Below are 17,145 nucleotides of genomic sequence, written 5' to 3' on the forward strand. Positions count from 1 at the left end.
AGAAATATCACATTTAGAGAGAATACAATAAAATACATGCTTTTACTTAAGCACAATGGATATTTTCAGAATAGAGTAGGTTTTCAAAGTACACAGTAGCATTGTTATTTTCCCATATGACTGACCCTTGTTATTTAATTTGGGTTTCTAAAAAAGAGATAAGAAAGGAAAAGGAGAGGGCGCGGGAAGACGGAAGAAAATTGAGTAAACATGAACTCATCCATCCAGATGATTAATGAAGGTTATATTTACTGCTTTCACACTCTAGAAAAAAAATAATAAAGATTTCTTAAGCTCAATTTGCTTTTGACGTGTACGAGTAAAGAGAAACTTCTACAACATACAACTGAATGTACCTTTAGTAGTTTCACACTAAAGAGAAAGGATTAAATGTTCCTCATAAAAATATTATTTACATCTCAATATGCTAGTAGATGTTTTATGAATAGTAAGAGCAATTTATTCAGGAAACATATATTACTTTGGAGTCCTATAGTCAACATTTTAAGTGGCATAATTAATTTGATGTCTTTGATTTTTTTTTTCTGCAACTCTTGCAATTTCTTTTGAAAGCTTCAGCCTTACAGTCAAGAAAACCATGGCCAGATTGTTAAAATATTCAGCTACCGTAGCAATGTTCCAGCCATCTGGAAGGATTTCTAACAGTCAGCAACTTGGAGTAAAAGAAGCTAACAATTAGAAATGTCTGGTCCCTGAGTATGTATGTGTGCTGGGAAGGTGGTGAGGGGATTATAGAAGAATACCCCCATTGCATGATGTAGTCAAATTACACAGAAGCATCAAATGCTTAAAAAATACATAGATAAAATAAATCTTTCAAACTCTTCCTCTCTGAATTTCTTTGTGAATCATTTAATGTCAGACGAATATAACAAAGTTGGCAGATGTCTACGTTACTGCATAATATTGGGCTTTCTTTTATGTAAGTTTTGCTTTTTTAAGTCAAAGAAAATATAATTCTCCCCTTTGGTCTTCTATTCTTCTTACCTTAAGTAATAATACACATTACAGAGAGGGCTTAGAAACAGGGACTCAACTAAATCAATTATCTTAACATTTACTTGTGAGGGGAATGTGTTTCTGAGTCATTTTTTTCCATTAATTAAAACAATAGGCCATTACTTACATGTTCCTTGTGCAAACTGAAGCTTTAAGATGTGAATTTTATTGGAATATTAATGGGTGCCCTAGAGCACTAGTTCACTAAGTGGTAGCCTGAAAGAGACACCCCTTTCAATAGTTAAACTTACACTGCACTAAATAAGTACAAATGCAGTAATCATTCCATTAATTTGATCAATACAGTCAACTAAATCTAGATAGAAGGAAGCGATGTGATCAGATTCACAGAAAATAGTCTCCATCAATCAAATTTGGAGGAGGACTAGATAACCTTCATATCTGCCAACCAGGCACAGCCCCAATATCTATATTTTGTGGCTGTCCCCTTTTACAAAGAATGTCATGATTGACTACTTATTCCTATTGATACAGTAAATGATAGTAAAACATTGGTTGATTAAAATGCTTGGATTTACAGAGAGAAGATGACTTGAGTATAATGTTTATTTGCATTTTTTGACTGAGAATTACTCTTTAGAGCATGAAGTCTATTCTTTTTTCCTATAAATAACATAATGAATATCACCTGAACCCAAGATATTAAGAAAAAAAGTTACTTGAAAAGAGCTAAGACAACAATGTGTCTGACTCCCTCATTTCTGTGGTAAATAAATTGAAGTACAGAAGGTGACATAAAGTGACCACAGACACAGACAGTTAATTATAAAGTTAGGAAGCAAAGTCCAAACATTCATCCAGACCCGTTTTAATACATTTTCTCATTGTAATCCTTACTGCTTCTATCATGATTTAATATTATGCAGTGTCATATGTATATTACAATAAAAGTCATTTCTCATAATATGATGATATAGAAGAGACGAGGTTTAAAAATGATTTGAACAAATTATGTAAATTATCTGTGCTTAATCCCTAATATGAGATCTCTTCTTGTCATTTGTCACTTCCTTGTGTTTTTTAGGACGTAAATAGCAAACCTGATTAATAGAAGTGTAATATAATTCAGTGCTCACACTATAATTAAAAGTTAAAACTGTTTAGCTGCTTTAACATTAAAGACTTAGAGGCAAAGACCAACTACATGTATGAATTTACTTTTTTAAGTAAAAAAAAAAAACCAACATGATCAGTGTACCTTCTACTATAACATGAAAATCATGAGTGGCTGTTCCCAAGAAATTGCTGGCTGTGCAGCGATAATTTCCTTTGTCCGGGTAGGAGACATTCTCTATCTTCAAAGTCTTGCCATAATTTTCTTTTGTTTCTCTTCCCTTTGGCAAGTCACCACCCATTTTGTTCCAATCTACCTGTGGAGTTGGTCTGCAAACAAATAAATAAGCATTTTTGAAAGTAGAAAATAAAATATAAATGAACCTTCAAGACACATCTTTTATCAAGTTGCTTCTATGTATGTGCTCAATTTCATGGAATCACATCAGCCTTATCAATGGACAGTCCCGCATGCCACCATCAATGGTAAACATAGGCCTTGGAGCAAGTCTCTTTCATTGACTTTATTAATCTACTGTCTTGGAAATCTTTGTCTCCCTCTATTAAGGGGGCTAACTACATGTAAGTTCTGACTAGGTATAGCTGGATGGAGGATAAGTAATTGGAGACCATAAAAATAATATTATAAGTTATTTTGCCACTGCTGATGGTTTGAGGGGGGCAGTGGTAACAGTGGTAAAGTAGGACCCAAATAGTTAGCAGAAGGAAACTTCGGTTTCTCCTTTAATCCCATAAGGTAGATATTGGAGGATGTAGCTCATGTACGAAAGCCAAATATGTTGGCCAGACTGATGAACACTCCCTTCTAGGGCAAACTGGAGTCTGCAGCAGGAACTATTGCCCAGGTTGCTTTCTCACCTTTGTGGGGAATAAAGTAGAGGGATAAACCAAATCTCCCTTGTTTGGGGAGATTAGATCATCCAATCAAAACCAACAAAAAAGAAAATAAAACAAACACAAAAGAAAACCAGAGTGACAATTTTTCACACACTGACAGGATAACTTTTTCCACCTTAGCAAGAAGGAAAACAGAGCTAAGGAATCAAGCTGGCTTGGTTTAAGAAAAATTCCTCCTTAAGAAAATAAGAGCCGGGCTCGGTGGCTCAGCCTGTAATCCCGCGCCTTTGGGAGGCTGAGGTGAGTGGATTGCCTGAGCCCCGGGTTCGAGACCTGCCTGGGCAACTTGGCGAGACCTCATCTCCACAATAAATCAAAAATCAGCCGGGTGTGGTAGCGCGCGCCTGTAGTTCCAGCTCCTTGGAAGGCTGAGGCGGAAGGATCGCCGGAGCCCAGCAGGTCGAGGCTGTGGTGGCCGGGAGCGGCCACTGCACTCCAGTCCGGGCGACAGAGTGAGACTCCGACTCAAAAAATAAAAAAATAAAAAATAAAGAAAGAAAGAAAAAAGAAAATAAGACAAGTGGAGAAGTGGTACCTTCTGACTCTAATTGACGAATAGTTGTTTTTTCTCCTTTCCAGTTGGGCTAGGTGAGTAGAATAAAACCCTAATTTTGCTAATTGTACTGATGCTGAGTTTTTCTCTCCATGTTTATTTTTATTATCAACAATATCTGTAAGTTATTGAGTATGTCCTAAGAGTGAGCATTATTGTCATCATTTTATAGTAAAGAATGTGAAACTTCAAGAAATTAATCTGCTTTAGATCATTGGAGTAATAAATGACACATTAGATACTTAAATTTGTCTACTCTAATCTTATGTTTTTCATCAACGTGTTCTATTATTTTATGTTTTTCAATCTATGTCCTTCTGAACTGTATATTCTTAGAATATATGCTCGTGCCGGGTTCGGTGGCTCAGCCTGTAATCCCGCGCCTTTGGGAGGCTGAGGTGAGTGGATTGCCTGAGCCCGCGGGTTCGAGAACCGCCTGGGCAGCGAGACCTCATCTCTACAATAAATCAAAAAGTCAGCCGGGAGTGGTAGTGCATGCCTGTAATTCCGGCTACTCGGAAGGATCGCTGGAGCCCAGCAGGTCGAGGCTGTGGTAGCCGGGAGCAGCCACTGCACTCCAGTCTGGGCGACAGAGTGAGACTCCAACTCAAAAAAAAAAAAAAAAAAAAAAAAAGAGTATATGCTTGTAGTCTAGCTACCCATTAGTTACTAGTTAATAATTGATCAATTCACACAAATTATTGTGTTAATGTTCTCAAATTGCTTGCATGGCCAGGTAATGGTTAAAATTATTCAGTTATTATGCAAAAAATACTGGAGGTAAAGATAAAGTCCCTTTAATCTAGTCACATTTACTCTTTTCCTCCTTCTTTCCAGGTTCAAATAGTCATCTGTTTTACAGATCTGGAACAATTATCTTATATTTCACCAGGCTTAAAAAACATAGCACACTTGTGTAGGATATAGCAATGATGCTCATACAGGCAGCTTTGAGATTAGCTGTTGGCTTCCTGAGCATACCACCTAACAGGATGCATAACCCAAGTCTCCTAACTGCTTGCTTTTCACTCCATCTGTCAACTGGCAATTTGCCAAGTTGCAGGCTGCTCTGGGACTTCAGTTCCTCCAAACAGGAGTTTTTCATGAGTCCATGCTTTAATAGTGCAAGCATCTTACTTTCTGCAAGATCTTCCTCCCAATTCCATCTTTAAAAACTGGTCTTATTCTCTAAAACCTTTTCCTTGTAACAATAAAATAAAATGATTATCTATATGTATCAGGTGAACATGAGACACAATTTTTCTTTGGACAGGTCTATACTACAGCAAGAATTTCTAGCTATACTCTTACCAATTTGTCTTTCTATCTTTCTTTCTTCCTATTTTTTTTTAAGGTTTAAGGAACATTTACTAACAGCATTTGAACAAAGATGTTTTGTGGGAAAATATATTGTTTAATCCCTTTTATTGTACACAAAAATACACTGTCTTGTAATCTCAAATTTTTGTTTAGGTCCTTTTCTGGCCAACTTTATTTTGTATACTTTTCTTGTTTATAAAGTAGCACTTTGCAATAGACTCATACCTAGCATAAACTCATGAATTTATACAACAGAGAAAAACCAATCTCAACAATGCAGAGGAGCCTACCATCATTTCACAGGGAGAGAGTATGAACTAGTACACAAATGTGCTCTTTTCACTGATGGTATGACTCCCTACCTGCACCTCTCCTGGGGAGTAAACACCTTTGTCTCTGAATGAGATTTAAAATATTATTTAAATTATTTTTAATTTCTTCCTTACCCATTGAATTTATAGAACCCAAGCCCCTCAATATGGATATCCCTTTGAAAGGTATCCTGTTTTACTTGATATTATCAACATTTTCATTATTAGTAATCATTTACTGGAAACTTCTTTAGAGTCAGAGGCAATACTATTCTCTACTTGCTTGTTATTCTACCTCCTTTAACTGAACCAAACAGTTCATTTTGTTCAAATGTTATATCGAAATAAGTGATATTTAGAGGTAATTTTGGGTTCTGGGAACAGACAGGATGGAGTCCCAGCCTTACCTTACGCTAAGATAGGAGAAGTGAATTCATTCAACTCACCGGGTTTTATTTCCCTAATCTGCAAACGGTAATAACAATAGTCATGAAATGTGGTGAGGATAAAATGAGCTAATAGGTGTAAAGTACAAAACACAGTGCTTAACACAAAACCATAGTACAATGTCTTAACTATAATTATTTTTGTTACTGTAGGAAGTTCATGGCTTAAAAATTCTTATTCTTATTCTTTTTTTTTTTTTTTTTTGAGTTGGAGTCTCACTTTGTTGCTGAGGCTGGAGTGCAGTGGCACACTTACGGCTACCCCAGAGTCGACCTGCTGGGCTCAGGCGATCCTTCCTCCTCAGCCTTCCAAGTAGCCAGAACTACAGGTACACGCTATCATGTCTGGCTAATTTTTGATTTATTGTAGAGACAAGTTCTCACCAAGTTGCCTGGGCTGGTCTTGAACCCATGTGTGCAGGCAATCCACTCGCCTCGGCCTCCCAAAGTGCTGGGATTACAGGCTGAGCCACTAAGCCCAGCCAGAAAAAGTTTTTTAAAGTATTTTTAAAATCTTTTAAAATAAAGTATTATGTTTATCTGAAAGAGGACCAGATCAGATTACCCAACACAAACCCAATACAAGTAAGAAGAAATCATTTCAGGTGATAACTCTTAAGACAGTGCATTGGGAATTTTCATGTTCCAAAGACAACACATTTATTACTATTCTCTTGTATATGCTGCTTCTTGTCATTTCACTTTCTAAAAAGCACATGGGAGAATTTGTATTATTTTGAAAACAAACTGTACAACTGTTAGCCAACCAAAGAGGTCAATGATAGCATTTGTGGAAAAGTTAAAAAATTACTGAAAGATTTGCCTTGCACAAAGAATTAACCCAAAAGAGTGATAAACCTGAAAATATTTAATTTCTACCACTGTAAACATATAGGAATATGACTAATAGAGTAGTTGGTAATCATCATGACTCACACTGAACATGAATATTTCATCTTCTAAAATAAACCAGAGACCAAACTTCTGGAATAGAGGCCAGGTCACAGTACTTCTAACTAATTTATGTCAATACACATTGGCAATTTTTAAGTTACCTGGATATTTTCACTGGATGAAAATAAAAATTTACAAAGCTTAGGAGCTGTAAAATTATTAAAAATTTCTCATTTCTTTCATGACCAAATTGTCATTCTGAATACACATTGAATTACAAATGAATACAAATTTAAGGATTTCAAATCCAAGTCTACTAACGAGACCCCAAAAGCCCGTAGCTTACAAAAAGATTATGATATAAATGAGTAAACTCAGGTGCCAGAAGATAGCATGCATTTCCCATGGTAGTCACAATGGTAGGGGAAGGGTCATAAGTCAGGATGGATAGTGGTAAAATTAGGAGACCTAGGATGTCCAAATATTAAATAAGATGGTCTCTGTTTACTTGGCATTATGATAATTCATAAATGTAACAATTTCAAGAGGTGAACAAGTGAGATCATCTTTAGGACTTTCTTGGGGGATTTGGAAAAGCACATTGCTTTTCCAGGTATGAAGAAAGTTCACTTAATTAGGTTTTGATGTGAAACTCTCTTAAATTCAGTCTGGACTTTTTTTGTGTTCAAAGAACAGCAAGGTTAAATATAGAGAAATTAGGCTCCTTGGATTCAGCATAAAGGGCAGAGCTAGTTGCATAACAAAACAGAAGTGGGGCAAGACATATAGCAGAGAGACAAAAACCAGGTATCATAGTAACAGGCTGACTACTAACAACCTCAGGCTCTAAGAATGGCATTAGACTTAGAAAAGAAGAACATGTCATTGTCACCTCTTTTCACAATATCACCAACTGATGGAGAGCTTTAATTGTTTGTCAATCTCAGTTACTGTCTGAAGTCTAAAGAACAAATTACATTCTCCAGAAATTTAGTAACAAAATTAAAAATAATAAGTTCTGAAATGTGCATATAAGTACATTCTTAATTGATGTCTTATTCTTTACAAACTAATGGACAAAGAGTTCATTCACACATGAGCAGGAGTCAGGTTACTCACAGGCCTTCAGCAAAACACTCAAGCAGCAGGGTTTCCCCTTTGCGGATGATCATTGAAGACTCACTGCCACTCTCCATAGGAGGCAACAGCAGTCTGGGTTTTCTTTGCTTGATTGAATTTGCTACAAAATAGAAAAGTAAAGTCAAGGTTTTCCCAGCTAAGACAGTTAACATTCTGTGGCACTAAATCTTTCATAAATGCATTGCTTTCTCTCTCTCTCTCTCTCTCTCTCTCTCTCTCTCTCTCTCTCAATCTCTCTCTCATTCTCTCTGTATGTGTGTACGTGTATACTCACATTTCAATATATTTCCATTTAGACTCCTCTCTTACCAAGAAGTGTGGATTATCCCTTAGATGTGATAACAAAGTGGAACACCATGTTTTAGAAAGGTTATGCTTTATATCACGGCTCCAATTCAGAAGTTCAAATATTACTCAAGATAGATAATTTCTTGATGGAATTCTTAAACTTAATTGGCAGACTATGACTGTATATTCCATACATTAATCATACTTGGTAATGCTTGATGGCTGTATGTTTTTCTTTAATTTAATGTACCCATGTATTTGATGAGGTTCTTGTCAAAAAACACAGCTTTCTGGGCTCTGTACCCAGAAAATTTGATTGAAAAAACTTGTGGTAGACATTGGGCATATACAAATTCATCAAGCTATTTAGGTAACTCTACTTTTAGTCTTAAGTCCTTAAAGACAGACATTGTTTTAGGAAATGATTAACAAACATTCTTACTAACTGTAGATTAAAGTGTTCTATCTCTTATTTTTTTGGTTTTTTTTTTTTTTTTTTTTGAGTTGGAGTCTCACTCTGTTGCCCAGACTGGAGTGCAGTGGCCGCTCCCGGCCACCGCAGCCTCGACCTGCTGGGCTCCAGCGATCCTTCCGCCTCAGCCTTCCGAGTAACCAGAATTACAGGCGCGCACTACCATGCCCGGCTAATTTTTTGATTTATTGTAGAGATGAGATCTCGCCTGCCCAGGCGGGTCTCGAACCCGCGGGCTCAGGCAATACACTCACCTCAGCCTCCCAAAGGTGTGGGATTACAGGCTGAGCCACTGAGCCCGACTTATCTCTTATTTTTTTTAAAGAATAGTTTTAAAATACAATGGAAAATTAGGAGACTTCTATTTTCATTGCAAATTTGTATTCCACTTCCAAATGTTAACATCATTTTTTTCCCATCCAGTGTCAATGTGACTTGACATGATATAGAAGGAAAATAAATAGCTGACATTTTATTATCAGAAGAGAGAAATGAAAGAAACTTGAAGCAGTGAGCAGGACTACATACTTCCTTACAAGTGTTTATTGAAAAGTAATTGTTGAATGTGTACTATGTACAATTATTTTTATTGAGTGGTATGAAGATCCAGCAATATATATATACGTTTGAATTGCTGATCTAAAGAAATGATGTTGGGAATGAGTAAGTCCACCTTAAAACTGAGAGTTCTCCAAGAAGAACCTTCATCCACTCCACTGATGCTACCAGTATATGAGATATTTATGTCAAATTACTGGTACACATGTTATAAAGAATATTTGTTACATTCATGTAAATGACTCCTCACTACAGAAAACTACTATATAATTCAGGTTTACTCAAGCATCTTCCATAAATCACAAGTTCTGGTAGATATTCCCTAGGAAAAAGAATTAAATAAAAAGGTTTATAGATAAATAAATGATCTTGGAAAATATTACAACTGTATTCTTCCTCAGAGAGTCACAATGTACAGTTGCATATTAAGTATTCCAAGAATGGCCAGGCATGATGGTTTTACACCTGTTATCCCAGCACTTTGAAAAGCTAAGGTAGGAAAATCACTTAAACTCAGGAGTTTGAGATCAGCCTAGGCAACATAGTGACACTCTGTCTCTACAAAAATGTCAACAAATTAGCTGGGTGGTGATGCACATACATAGTCTTTCTACTACAGAGGTGGAGGCAGGAGGATCGCCAGATCCCAGGAGGTTAAGGCTACTGTGAACCGTGATTATGCCACTGCATTTCAGTCTGGTCAACAAAGGCAGTCCCCCAACTCAATAAATAAAAAATAAGCAAACATTCCAAGAAGGCTTGCAAGTAAAACATCCATTTAACTTTCTAAAGCCTGGTGTTTTTACTACTTCTCTTGACATTTAACTGTTTCTTTTATTTTTTTCTTTGTGTAAAACTATCAACCTTATATACCATAAAAGACATGTTGGGAAATCTGAAATAAGAACTCCATTTAATATATCTATCTACCCATATATTAAGTATATTATATTATAAACATACCATTATACTTACAGAATTATGTATTTCTAAAGATCACTACCTTTGTTTATGTTAAAGAGGGAAGAGGGGAAATAGAACCTTTAATGCTAAGAAGTTTTTCTTAAGTGAAATGTTGTTATTTTAATCAACATATGAGGGCATTAAAGGAAAATTTTTAATTTTGAGATTATAGTTAGCTACTTAAGGTAAAAATAAATGCCAACACTCCACACGTGTTCAACTTACCCTTGGAACCAATTTCTGTGGATGAACTTGAGTCATTAGCATGCTTTACTGAAATAAAAAAAGTGAAAGAAAAAACCACAAACATAATGGTGGATGCTGATATCAATAAATAATGAAATATCATATTTTTCTCTTAGGAAAATTACAAAATGAGATAGAACCATGCTTCACTAGAACATTATCTTTGGAGATACAATTTTATTCAGAAAAGAATTTACAATAAACTTAATCTTGAATTACCATAGATGAGTCCAGATGGAGAGAATTCAAGCTATAACACCATTAAAGAGAACTGAGGATGCTAAAAAAAATGTTATAGTGAAGCCCTGGCAGGGTGTGCCCACACATAAAAATGAAAAAAAAAATCATGGACCAAATTAGACAATGAAATGATAATGCCAATTTTCAACTATACCAGGGCCAATTATTTAGTCAGAGAACTGTTGGGGATTATCTCTTCCCTTTGAATCTTATGGTTCTTCTTCCCATTAATTACTTTTCCCAATTGGGGACCCAGACTGGCATCTGCAGAATCAAGTAGGGAAGAGTAGCAATTCAAATAACTTTGCTAATTTGGGAAGGACAAACAAAAAAGCTTGATGTGATAAAAAATGTAATACTAATTTTTTAAAATTTTGACTCTGTTATTTTTCTCCTCCATTTTCAGTTTGCTGGTTTACCAAAGATCATAATGAATCAATGCCTAGGACTTGGTTAGAAAACTCTGGAATTTCATTTTGTATTTCACCCACTGAAAATGACTAGATCATGCAGACGCAACTGAAATGCATTTGTCCTGTGAATTGAGATTTGATTTTTTGGCTGCGAAGGACAGAGCTACTGTGGATCTGCAGCTGCAGATGTCTCTTTCATCTCGATGAAGTCTCTAGAGTTGAACTAAACAATGGTGGAAAATATCAACCCAGCTTTAAATGGCTTCAGCCAGAATGAAATTATAGACACATTTGCATTCAGTATTTGCAATGGAACGATAAATTATTTGGACTTACAACTGTTAACTGTTAGTTTCATTGGCATTTTCTGTACAATAGTCCTTAATCTTGGAAATGCAGCAAAGCAACAGTAATCATTCCGACTGTCTTTTTCTTCCACATTTGCGAAGTACAGATCTCCCTTTTGGCTCATGTATACTCGTTCATCTTGCTCAATGTGTTCTAACTCTGAAAAGAAATGTCTTGTCATTGCAAAGGGCAGTTTTCCCTCATTGTGCCTCATCTCCCTTTTTCGTTTTATTTTATATTATTTCATTTGATTTGATTTATCCGCTCTTCTTATGCCTAGTGAGTCTCGTATTACTACAGGAGCAATGAATGAGCAAAAAATCAAAACCGAGTAACAAAAAAACCCCTGGGAGCATATTTCTTCACTATTAGTCAAAGAAGTCTGCTGGTGGACAAACAATGGTGAACTCTCTTTGCCATCCAAGTCTCTACCTCTGCTGTGAGTCTGCATTGGCTTAACTGGAACTGGTCAATTTGAATAATGACCTACTTATTACTTTTATTTCTTAGAATCATATTTCTTTAAAGCAAAGCTCTTCAAAAGTTATATCTGTGATATTAAACTCCCCATTCTGGCAGCCTGGATGGTTCTTGAGGAACTGAAGTCTGGAAGATTTTTTTGTACCCAAGAGTAGTTTCATTTGCTTTCTTCTGAGTGCTGTACAAATAGCACTATTGTGTGTGTGTGTGTGTGTGTGTGTGTGTGTGCGCGCACGCGCACGCGCGCGTGCATGTGTGTGTGTCACAATGAGAAAACATTTGGGAGCACTGCGAAGGCACATGTTAGAAGATGATTTTATAAAAAATTAGATTTCAAATAAAGAATCAGAAAAGCATTCTAGAAAATTAAGCATAATGGTTAATACTAATTTTTTGGTGATTTATTGTATTTAGTAGATAGACCATTACTAAAATAGAAATATTAAACTAATAACACAAACACATGCCATCATCAGCTTTAACAGGGATTATATTTCAAAGGTAAACACACTGTATGGAATATAAATAGTAGTTTCTTTATAGGCATATTTTATCATATCACTAGACTCTTCTCTTTTTAAATATGATAAAATCAACAGATACAATTTATGGTTTTCTACTGTTTTTACATATGAAATTCAGTGCATATTTAGGACTGGGGCAGATATTAAGTGATCTAATTTTATAAATCTATTTGACTCCACATCTGTAATTTTATATTAATATTTTATCTTTCATTTCATTATATTATTTATAAGATGAAATCAGAAGTCTTTCCTATTAATGGAGCAGAGTATTACTTACCAATATTCATCCAATAAATGTGTAAAGGTGGGAGGCCTTTGGGAGGGTTGCATGGGAGGACAATTGGATCTCCCTCCTCCACTTCAAGAGGGTCAATTTTTTCTTTTGGGAACTTTGGAACACCTGGCATAAAAAATCATTTAAGACATTATTTTCAAATTAACTTTTAATGTCACAATCTATATTTTAATATATTCTTCTTTTTCAAAAATTGAGCATTTTTAAGAAATTCAACACTCCAGATCCTGGTTCTAACAACTCCTGTACAGAAGTAAATATTGTTAAGAAACTCGAGTGAATCTTTACACATTAACAATATTTCTGCACTTTGAAATGCTCAACAAGAATATTTTTGTTATATGACACTAATAAGGCAAGAATATGCTTGTGTATATTTGTTAAGCAGAGGTCTAAACCATGGGTCACTGGATTTGCTTATTTTAGTTTTGCTAGCTATAAAATCTTCTTCAAGCACGGTTTTCTTTTTAGGAAGTCACATATTATCCATCTCTTGCTTTATTGTGAAGGCCTTGAATGTGATTGGCAAATATTCTACTTAGAGCATTAATCACACTAAATAAAAAATTCAAATCCTACATGGGAGAAATGGTAAAAATGCAATGAAAAATCAAATATGACCACTTGCAGTTGCAAAGAGAGCCCTCCATATTGGAGTTACCTAAATAAGTAAAATTTTAAATGAAATGGAGTTGATATAGGAAATGAGACATGTCAATGTTTCAACCTATTGTTTCCTCCCCATTCTGAAGTCAATTTCCTAAAAGAGCAATGCAGTTACAATGAGACTATAAGTCAGAAATTTGCAGAATTTGAAACCCAACACAAAAGTCTACTATTTTTATGAAAATATCTTTATACAAATATTCAGAAAGTTAGCTATTTGAATATTTTATTCATCATTTTCATCTTTATTGAAGGAATTTGTGTTACAGAATTACACAAGCTCTTATGGATGAGAAAGGCCTTAATAATGCATTTATAATATTAATAATCTGATGAACATTATTAAAGGATATTTGATTTCTGTATTTCATTCTTAAATCGTGATGTACAACAGATGATCATTATTCTTGTAAGTCTAAAGATGTACTAGTCCACTGCAAATCTCTCCTTGAGAAGCTTTGTGCATTTCTTTTATATTTATCCTACAGCCCCTCAACCCTCATTCATCTCTTCAGTGGTTGAGGGAATTTGCTGACATTTCTCTTATCGATGCACCAGCTGGCTACAGTGAATTGCTTTTTGTTTAAATTCAAGAACCTTCCAAGGCTTTAACCTTGCAGGGGGCAGTGTGTTTATTACAGAGCCTTTGCAATTTTGGAAGGCAGACTTCAACTCTCTTTATACATTCAGTCATATGACAGTCCTTCTGTGAATTCCCTTTTGGTCAACTCTTTCAACTGATTTATTTTGGAAATCTCATTCTAGTAGATTTCTTTTCCATTTCATATTTGAAATGGCAACCATCTTTGAATCACATGTTTGCTATAGGTAGCATGAAATTTCCATCAAAAGACAGAAAAGAATGTTAAGTACATTCACTACATTAAGATCTTATAGATAAAATATCATGCCAGCTATTTGGTAAAGTCTTGGCTCTGATTGAGAGCAAATGCTACACAAGTCATTTTGTCCAAAGTATACATTATGCAAATAAGGCACAGTAACATATAAAAGTATTATTTACCAAATCTCCAAATTAAATTCACTTGTTTAGCAACACTTGCTGTAACTGAAGCCCAATATACATTAGCATTAAAGTTAGCAGTATTTTTGGGTATTTGTTTAATCTATTTATACTCAGATACAAGGGACAATCAAGGAAGGACGACATAGGTTAGAAAATGGGAAGATTATGCAATCCTCTTCTATAACAAGCAAACTTTACAGTTCAGTGGAAAATACACAGTTCAATGGATAATATCTATTGCAAAGTAGTTAATTAATAAGGTGCATAAGTCCCTAATTGAAGAACTGCTCCCTCTGAGCATTCAGAAAAATTTAGTGATTCAAATAGACAGCAGCACCAGGGAAGCAATATCATCCTTGCATTGATTAAATCTTGATTATAAAATTCTATTTCCAAAAATGTAAATATGTAATTCAACTTGCTTCCAAGCCATCAATACTAAAAAATAAAAGAAATTTATAAACCTACCAAACCCCTTATCACATGTCACGAATCTTCAAAACACCTTTTAACTAAAGATAAAATTAATATTGGGAAACAGGGACACATATTTATATATTAATTAATTTAAGGTTTTAGAAGAGATATTGCAAGTGAAATTAACTTGTCAGAAATGTTTAGGGCTTTTTTCCTTTTATTTTTTATTTTAAAGATACGGGGTACAATTCAGGGTTAGGTACAGAAGTGGTCATCATACAGGTAAAGTGTGGGTACCCTTATTGGTGTTATGTGCCACCATCTTTGTCAATGTCCCAATATAAATCCTTTCTTATAGTAATGCTCATTGGATAAAGAAAATGTGGTACATTTACATGATGGCATATTATGCAACCATAAGAAAAACAAAATTATGAACTTTGCAGCAACTTGGATGGAATTAGAGTCTATAATACTCAGTGATTTATCACAGAAACAAAGATCTGAATACTACATATACTCACTCATAAGCGGGCCCTGAACTTTAGATCCTTTTATATTACTATAAAACTAGTGAGTCTGTTCTCATGCTAGAAAATAAACATTTTAACAATCACAGAAAAATGTAAAATTTAATTACTATAATACAATAGCAGGTATGAAGTCTACTTCAATTCAAATAAAAAAAAACTCCATTTAATATCATTCTAACCAATGACACTTATTAAGTGTATTTTGTGTATTTTCTGGTGATAAACATTAGCATTGTTGAGTTTGGACAGATGTAATACTTTTGAAAGTAAATTGCAACAGTAATTTTTTTGTGTATGGAAGGCAACTACATTCCTTTAGCTTGCCAACATATTTCATATGAGTACTTCATCAACACCAAAACCAAAATCAGTTAACTGTGTTTCAATAAGACTAGACTTGAGCCTGAATGACTTCTCTACAAAGGGATCAGAATCTATTTGCTCATCAGTGTCAACCTAAGCAGAATTTTAAGAATGTTTTAAAATTCCATTATAAGCAAATCTAGACTAAATATATTTCTTTGTATATATGGTCTCTATCAGTCTATTTACATCAGCAAGTCAAGCATGTCACAGCATCTATCTCTTTACTATTCTCCAACAGACTTTCCCATTTATTATTCAATGTAGTAGACAAACATCTAGCAGCAATTCCAAGAGTGTACGTGACACTCAAATATATTCATCTCTAGGTCCTGAAAAGCTTTCCGGTTAAAATCTAGCACAGAAAGTCTTTCCTAGAGACAAGTTAGCTGCACATCCGTCTTACTACCAGAGTTATCAAGACACAGAAAATCTACAGATCCCAAATCTACAAGCTATAAAACTTCAGGGGCTATCAATGAGATCTGAAAATCCACCAACACAATTCTTTCAACATAATTTACAGAAAAAAATAGTATCTTCATGCGTGAAATAGAGAAGACTTCTGAAAACAGATTTTATATCTATAGGATATCCTATAGAATAAATGGGGTTCTAGTCCAGATGTTAAAGTAACTGGCTATGTAGCTTCAGACCAATATCTCTACCTTCCTGTATCTAATTTTACTTTTCGTTGGCATCCCAGAAACCTTTGAATTCATCTTTCTGGAATCCTCCAAAGCCTCACCAGTTTAGAATCTTCTAAAGGGTAGGACTATAATAAAACCTAAGCTGTTTTAGCCCATCGTGCCAACATGCTTAATAGTGGGAAGTAGTAATGAAAGTGCATCAGGGTAATTTATTTCTATACAATTCATGCAAACTAACCACTTCAATGAAAAAAAGCACTGGCTTCTTAACCACTACCAAATTCTGTAACACTACAGATTATATTTCCCTGGCATTCAAATAATAAAATTGAAGATTTCTGTATAATCTCCTACCTCTTTTGTGATTCTATACTCTATTATTAAGTAATTTTCTACAAAGAAGTACAATACCTTTCTGCTCAGCTAGAGGATGTATGTATGACTTGAATGATCAAAATATAGGCAACACCATAAAGCATCAGGTTATACACATGAGCTCTGGAATCAGCCGAGTGGGGCTTAGTTCTGACTTCATCACTTTCTATGTGACCTTCGAGCCTGTTACTTCATGAACTTTGTTTCCCCATTCATAAAATAGAAAATTGCAGCGACACCAACTCATTTGATTTGTGTCAAAGTTTAAATACATTATTTCACATGAACCAATTAAAATACTGCTGAGCACTTAAAAAATACTCTACAAACGTTGGCTAATATTCAAATATTTTAATTTTGCATAGTACAGCCACATGTGTGAATATGAAATGGGCAAAGGAACAGGGAATTTTTCTTTTGTGACTGATCCTGATTTTCTTTGTAACCTCTATCTTAACAACTTATTTAGTTTTATGCAATTATTTGGATTATCTTTTTCAGAGGTTGGGGTATCAGATGGGCAGAAATGATTCATATTTCATGTAGAACCTGTGATTTGCCTATTGAATTATTTCTGCTCTCTCAATCATTGGACTAATCTTCCTATG

At 34.9% G+C, this 17,145-nt stretch overlaps 1 protein-coding gene across 2 annotated transcripts in view; it reads right to left on the bottom strand.

Annotated features, from left to right (window-relative positions):
• Window positions 1-17,145, bottom strand: part of CHL1 (cell adhesion molecule L1 like) — a 197,984-nt gene that overhangs the window by 47,713 nt on the left and 133,126 nt on the right. The window contains exons 6-10 of one of the 2 annotated variants that reach the window (XM_021711984.1): window positions 12,489-12,611; window positions 11,193-11,363; window positions 10,183-10,230; window positions 7,656-7,776; window positions 2,240-2,424 (exon numbers count right to left, since the gene is read on the bottom strand). In XM_021711984.1, the coding sequence (XP_021567659.1) occupies window positions 2,240-2,424; window positions 7,656-7,776; window positions 10,183-10,230; window positions 11,193-11,363; window positions 12,489-12,611 (648 nt within the window). The remainder of the gene's footprint in view (window positions 1-2,239; window positions 2,425-7,655; window positions 7,777-10,182; window positions 10,231-11,192; window positions 11,364-12,488; window positions 12,612-17,145) is intronic. The other variant, XM_021711985.1, reaches the window with a different exon arrangement.

This window comes from Carlito syrichta, unplaced genomic scaffold (genome assembly GCF_000164805.1).
Source record: "Carlito syrichta isolate Samal-C Ts95f unplaced genomic scaffold, Tarsius_syrichta-2.0.1 Scaffold302985, whole genome shotgun sequence".
Taxonomy (NCBI): domain Eukaryota; kingdom Metazoa; phylum Chordata; class Mammalia; order Primates; family Tarsiidae; genus Carlito; species Carlito syrichta.